At 38.0% G+C, this 7,623-nt stretch overlaps 1 protein-coding gene across 1 annotated transcript in view; it reads right to left on the reverse strand.

Annotated features, from left to right (window-relative positions):
- The window catches only part of TECPR2 (tectonin beta-propeller repeat containing 2), a 38,819-nt gene that overhangs the window by 20,450 nt on the left and 10,746 nt on the right, over nt 1-7,623 (reverse strand). The window contains exons 10-14 of the mRNA XM_010131831.1: nt 6,381-6,554; nt 3,985-4,165; nt 2,439-2,580; nt 880-1,120; nt 41-85 (exon numbers count right to left, since the gene is read on the reverse strand). Coding sequence (XP_010130133.1) covers nt 41-85; nt 880-1,120; nt 2,439-2,580; nt 3,985-4,165; nt 6,381-6,554 — 783 coding nt within the window. The remainder of the gene's footprint in view (nt 1-40; nt 86-879; nt 1,121-2,438; nt 2,581-3,984; nt 4,166-6,380; nt 6,555-7,623) is intronic.

The raw sequence follows: 7,623 nt of genomic DNA on the forward strand, positions 1-7,623 counted from the left end.
TAAGATGCAGGTGTGAAAGCCAATACAAAAACCCATTTTGTGGCAGAAGCAGTACCACGAGGCACAACATTATTCCAGTAAGTGCCTGGAAAGAAAGAACAGAATGGTATTAGTATGAAACTTATTTTTCTATTAAAATTTGTTATTATTTAATTTTATTATTTATAAACTAACATTAAAATGTTGTTATTTACAATGTTTAAAAGTCTATTGCAATAATTTTTAAATACCATCTAAACACGATTTTCTGTCAAAATCTTTTAAGAAACTGTTGAGGGAGGGGGAGAAAACCTCGTTTTGACACATAGATACACACACGTACACACACACACAAAATCTGGAATGCAGAAAAGGAAAAGAAGTGGTCTTCCCCAGGGGACCAGTTTGGTGATGAGGTTAAACAGACAATGTTCTAAGTCTATTCTTAGTGTTTACCTGATCAAAGAAATGTACTACATCAAAATTCTGTTTTGAGACATATAGCAAGAAAAATATTATCTAAGACCATAACATTACTGTTTTGCATAGTCGCACCGACTACAAACCAGACTCCATTGTGCTAGATATAACAGGTACAATAGCTTAAGATTGCCTTCTCGCCCCAGAAAAGAGACAAATATAGGTACTAAAAGGAGTAACTTGTGCACAGTTCACTTGTAGACAGTGCATGTTCCATTAAAAGTATCTCCCCTTAAATGAGAAAGTATTTAGGACCAAACGCTAAGGAATAATTTAATTTAATTTTTAAACATGGAATTGCTTGTTAAAGCTGCCCTGACACAGCATGGATAATTTTTGTGGTGACAGAACTGTAGTTAGTTACTTTCCCCTATTTATTTTTTCTTAACTTAGAAATATTAGATGCAAAAGCAAGCCAACCTATTAAGTTCCCTTTTGCCACATGGAATTCATTTTTGCCTGAAGAGATCCAGACTCCGCTGCCATTAACTCCAAGGAGGCTGGGTTGACACTGAAGCTGCTGTGACCAAAATGCCATTCGAAGTTTATCAGCCACCTTCTCCACCGGTGCCTGAGCTGCTGTTGCCACTGTATGAGTTGCCTGGATTATCGTCTGGAACAGGCTGCACTGGTCAAACACTACATAATCAGTAATGCTTACCTGGAAAAAAAAAAAAAAACAAACCACCATATATCAAACAAACAGCATTCTTCATAATTAGTTAGGCTTTTGGGTGAACTGCAGAATCTTTCATCAGAAGCATTTTTATTTTTATTTTCATCTGTGCTTTAAACAGAGGAAATCTACCAAGAATTTAGAAAGCTTCAAATTGTAGGAAGGGAAAAATAAGACCAGTACATGTTGCATTAGAGTCCTGATAATAAACCAGGAACAATATTAAAACAACAGCTTACAAGTCCTTCGTACCCAACAATCCACTCTGAATTCTGCATTTTAAGAAAGCCCTTTGCATTGAGATGACATCCCTTCTCTCCCTCCAAAATCATACTGAACTCTGCAAATTAAGAGGTGAATTTTCAGTTGCCCAAAGAGAGAAACTTGCACAGCATAGCAATGTAAACCGCATCACAAGAACTCCTACGCAATACTCCTTTATGACAACCTCATGGACGTTTAAGTCAGGAGAAGATCTAAATAAGCGACTGCCCAAGGGATAAGTCCTAGAAAGGACGGAAATGCTTAAGAGCACAAAAATAAGAGCAGTTTGCCAATAACCTCAAAACCAAGCTATTCATGATGCCCACATGCAAGAAGAGATTATATATGTACATAAACCAAACTGCATGTAATCTAGGTAGACATGCACACAAACAAAATTTCTGTATAATTTTCTTTTTATCCCCTTCTCCCCCACCCCTGTCTCTGGGGAAAATAAGAAAAGCTGGGGAGAACAAAGAGTCAGGAATTCTAAATCAATACAAGGAAGTAGTTGCATTAACTGAGTTGTTTTTACCCATGTGATCCGTGACTGAAGCAAGCAGCCCCACAAGGTTCAAAGAAACCTCAGCTGAATGGCAAAATGCTTAATAAAAGCAGTTTTAAAACGTTACTTCTTATTTATTTAATCTAGCTAAGGAAAAGGATGGGTTCTGGAAGACAAGAGAAGAAACTGGGTACTGCAGCCAGACTCGAACACTCTGCCTGAACCGCACGTCCTATGGTCACTGTTAAGGTGCCAAGCTACGTGCACCATTGATGTGACCTGGCAGAGCATTTCTGCTGTTCTTGAAATCTCCTGTGATACTGCTCTGGATGACCATGGGATGTTTTTTTTCCCCTTTTTTTATAGCAGATATGGAAAGGGATTTCAGCCATAGCCACAGTGTAGTTTTAGTAAGAGTGCTATAACATACCAAACAATTAACTGAGTTTTATCTTAGAATCTCAAGGGAAAACAACACAAATAATAAATCCAAGGTAAAAGACTGAACTGAGAGCAAAATTAAAAAATGCCTACTTGCCACCAATGGTTATCATCTCCTTGGGGCTTCTTTGAAACTATACCAGTTCTGAACCACAGATTTCCATGGATATCCAAAGCCCATAATGTCTGTTGATCTCCAAGGGTTATGCACACTGGTTCCAAAGCTTGCATTTCACTGGAAATGCAAATAAGTATTAAAAACCTTACTTCAAATTTATGTCTATGGTATCTTAAGGAAGCTGTTACAGTGCTAACAGCAGTTCTAAATGATTGAACTCAGTGTGGCCAAGCTCAGAAACATTTGGTTTCAGATTTTCAGTTATTCAATAATTGAAATTTTATTAGTTAGCATAAGTTAAAACCATTCAACAACAAAAAAGAGTCCTTCAAAGATCACTTGAGATTTGAAACTTGAATACATAACAATAAAGTTAACCAAAACCAAATTTGTTCAGTAAATAAGAGATAAATTTATGTGTTCTTTAAGATTTTGATAAAGCAGCTTCATAAATGTCTCCAACTTCCTTGACCTATTCTGAGAACAATACTAGCAGTTCAGGGACCATAAATAGAAAACTGAACCAAATTATACGGCAAAGATAAATGTTGAGTTTAGGACTATGAGCCTCCTGTATAAGTAAACAATTTTTGAGGTCAGAAAAATCAACAGAATCAAGTTATCGTATGAGACATTTAAAAGGGGGTAAACAATGCTATTTCTTTCAGAGAACTTTTCTCAACAATTTAAGAACAAATACTAACTGCTTTCTGCAATTTTAATACAAAGCCCAAGAACATTAAGTGTACCTAAGGCATAGGTCGAGCAGGTATTTCCGTTAAATAAACTAACTAAAGTACGTGCCAATTTCACATTTGAACAAGACGTTAAGTATTTCCTTAGACTTTCAATGACCCAAATACCAGGCTGGGAGATCACAGGTTAAAGCTTCACAATGTCACGTGATCACAAGAACTGGAATTTCTTCCCACACTTGTTTCAGGCAGAGACTATATTCTAGATTCTCAAAGCCAGCAGTGAATACTCAGTGCTTTTAACTTTATCCCTACTGCGAGTGTAGGATCAACTACAATGCTAAATATCGATTACGTAGGATGTTTATAAAACTCTAACTGGGAAGTGGAAAAGTATTACTGAGCTATGTTCACAATCAAAAAAAAATGCTGAGATTTAATCTCAGAAAAAATTAATATTTGGAGAGCTCAGAAAAGCCCTTAAGCGCATAGATTAAACGAACAGTATTTAATAAAAAAAGTAATTTACAGACATTATAAAGATATTTTTTAAATTGTTCTTATTTTCTTAAACTCTGTGTTACCACTTCTGTTTACAGCAATTTCTTCCACTACACAGCAGTCGTTCATCAGACAGAAAAACACCAGTTACTCTGAATAAGTTTGGACAAAGACTAAAGGACAGGTATGCATATACATGCACACACATATCTATATGTATACACGAGTTTAAGTAACACTTTTTGAAAGATCGAGGAGTTCCACCACTGAAAACAATTATTTCTGCCACTCTGGTTATGACGTTGTCCCATCAGAGTGTCATTACCTGACAATATCGCTCTTCCACTGTTCTCCCTCAGGGCAAAAGCTGCGTACTCCCTCCCGGTAGAGCAGGGCGCGCTGCTCACTCAGTGCCCACACAACATTATTTCTGGATGTAACCTGTGACAGTGGATAAGGGCAGTCAACCTTTACTGCTCGGGCACAAGGACGATCCACACTCAGGCCTAGAAATCAAAAACGGAGCATTGCTTTACAAACTTTGGTTTTTTGCAACTAAAAAGAAAAGCTACCCAACAAAAGAAAATGAGGAGGGGAATATCCCTGACACACCAACACTTTTCATTTGATCACTATTCCCTTGACTGACTGGTTTTTTTCTGCAAACTATGAATCATTTCCTCTAATATAGTTGAATTTATATTTTAAGCAATAAAACACCGTATATCCTTGATCCTGCAGAGTGCACATGTCCTGTCCTGTCATTTCTATTCTTTTTCTCCCTCTAGTGTCAACATCAGGAATCTCCGTTTATAAAACCTTTATTAGACTTGGCAGAAGCATCAAAGAAAAGGATGTAATGGAAGAACTTTTGCCCAAAACACACCAGAGAGAGAGGCAACCTGACTTGGAGAGTGGCAGCAGAACAATTACAAAAGACTGCGCCAGAGTGTGTACTACTGGAAGGAGGAGAGAGGTTCTGGTAGATTTACAGGTAGTGTGCACACATTTACACACATAATCTAGAAGAACATGTTTTCTTCACAAATGTACTGAAGCTTGATTTGCACAGCTGCAAGTGACATTCCTCAAGAGACATAGGTTATACCTAATCTTCTCATGCCAGCAAAACAAGTACAAACAGACTCATCTCTATGATATTCTGAAATAACAAGAATGATGCTGGTTTCCAAACCTCTGAGCACACGCTTCTGTTACAGAAAATGGGCAAGAAGGAGGGAATGAAAAGATCCGGGAGAAACAACTATCACTGCCTAATATTAACAGGATAGATATACCAAGAATTTATTTCTTGCATCAAAGACAAATTTAGAAACCTAAGAACAGCAGAATGTAAGCTGATGTAATCAAACCAGTCTCTTACAGGGAAGAAAAATATTGATCCAAAACCTGTGTGATAGGCATCAAAAGTTCACTCTTTATCACCATTATCTATGTTTGTTGGCAATACGCACATGACCTTGGGCAGGCCACTCAATTTTTCTGTAACTACTAAACTTAAAAGAAAATAATTCAAGAGTATCTTTGAACCAATACTGTATATGTAAACAGTTTTCTTAATCATGAAGATATTCTGTAATGTGCTACAGCAATTAAATCTACAGGAGAAATTAGCAGAGTACTAGAATTAAAAGGGAGATAAATAAGACTTTTGATAGCCACTCGGAAATGGTGTTCTGCTTCAGTGTGCCTTACTGTTTCCCCCTTGTCCAATCATCTTTTTACTTCTCCAGAAATTCCTTCATCCTGTTATTTGTAATTTTTCCTTACCAGCTCAGCTCTCTGCGCAAAGTCAAGAGTCCTTCATACTCCTTTAACTCTAGAACTTGGAGCTCCATCTTTCATCCTAACTCCTTGTATTTAGCCTGAATACTCTCTGCTCCATACCTTCATACATTCCGAATGCATCCTCTTCTGTTCGCTGAAGCAGACAAAACTAAGGCCATGACTTCAAAGCTGTCACTGCACTATCTCTTCTTCCCAATTCTTGCCTCATTCAAGTCCAGCAAGAAGGCAGCTGCAAAGACTGCTGCACAACTGGTTTTAGTCCTCTGCTGGCTTTCCTTTCCCTATCACTTAAAATACTTACCACTTGTCTATACTTCCAAAGCACTTTATGATCTTCTGTCTCGGCATACCTTCCCTTTGTTATCAGGTGGTAATTCTTACCTCCAACAGCAGATCCATGCTTTTCAAAACAAACAGCTTCTACTTTCTCCTATTCCGCCCCCCTTGCCTGAATTTACTCTGAACAGCCACACACTACCTCATAGCGTTCCAAAGTCTTCCTTAAAACTTTGTTAACATTCTTAGAGCAAGAAAAGAAAACCTACTTAATGCTCCATTGTTTCAGTGCACCACACCATTTTCAAGGCAAGGATATTATTTCAGTATTTTCTGCATTCCTTTTCCATTTGTCTGCATCCATCCCATATTCCTCCCATGTCATAAATTCTCTACATTGTACGTACTCCACTTAGCACAAAAAAGAAAAAAAAAAAAATGGCCATGAACTGGCTTTTCAGTCTCCTAATTATACAGCATCTCACAACTGTTTACAACCATTTCTCAGGATAAAAAGGCTTCGCTATGTCCTGGCTGTGGATAAAAGTTTAAAACAAATCGTGATCATTCCATGGACTTGAACTCTAATAATCTTAGTCCACAAAAAGTCAAAGAGCCTGCAATTAATTCAGGTACCTGTTTGCAGATACAGATCTCCATTTGTCCTGATAATCCAAGCGGTGTCATCACTTAGAGCTACAAACACAGCCTGCGGTAAAGCCTCGTACCAGTGGCGTTTTCCTTTTATAGTTACTTTTCCACAAGCAAATGCTTTGTTTGTCTTCTGTTCAATCTTCCAGAGAAGAGACCCTGTGTAAGGAGTTAAGAGAGAACATAGCATCACTTAGCAATTACTGTAACAGAGACTACTGACTTGTTCTTCCTACACCTAAACCAATGTGAGGGGAAAGGCAAGCCAGCAGCGTTAAACAAAAAACCAGAATTTAAAAACACTTGTAATTTTTTTATGCAAGCAAGATCAAAACAACGGATAACTTCTCCAGGAACTGCTGGAATGCATTTACCATTAGAGTATGTGCAGGTTTTAAACGTTCAAATGCAAGTCACTTCTCCTTAGTTATACACTGAAAACTAATGAACATTACCAGTTCCATGGGGCAAATAACCTTACTATTAAGAGACTGAAGTTCAAGGGGTTCATTGTAGCACTTTCACCTTTTACCAATACTGGTAGTAAATCATAACTTTTGTGGATCAGTTGTGAGTGACAAACCCCAGAACAAGCATGCTGTCCCATACTGCAGCAGGCAGTGCTGTCACCTGCTCATTACACAGCACTTCACGAGCAGATAAAACTCAGAAATGCGACTGCCCAAATCCATCCTGAGAACTTTTTCCCCTTCAATCAAATTAGCAAGGATAGCTCAGAAAGAAATCAAATGGAATTCCAAACTTGGCTGCTGATTAGCATTCATGCTGGTTCATACCAGAGCAGTACATTGTCCTATTAACTTCCTTTGAATAACTCCACAAAGTACCACTTGATTCCATTTCAGTGTGCACGGTTTAACACGCTCTTGTGTTAATACATCCACAGGCAACTGTGAATGCTAGAAATTTGCATGGAGTCAATGAAAAACTGGGTGAGTTCCTGAAATTGGGGGATAATAAGTACAGAGAAAACCTTTCACCCAGGAAATCTATGAGCCACTAACTGCAGTCTGAAACTACCAAGGACAAACATCTCTCCTCTTCTGCAGCCATCTGCTTCTGACCACTGCTAAGGACAAGATACTGAGCTGGCTGAACCTGTGGTCCTGCCTAGTACAGCCACTCCTAAATTTTTTTGTCCATAACAAAGCTCAGCTACAAATCAAATGCAACACCTTTCTTCTTAAAAGAAATAGTAAATCTTTCC

The sequence above is a fragment of the Buceros rhinoceros genome, unplaced genomic scaffold (assembly GCF_000710305.1).
Source record: "Buceros rhinoceros silvestris isolate BGI_N320 unplaced genomic scaffold, ASM71030v1 scaffold832, whole genome shotgun sequence".
NCBI lineage: Eukaryota > Metazoa > Chordata > Aves > Bucerotiformes > Bucerotidae > Buceros > Buceros rhinoceros.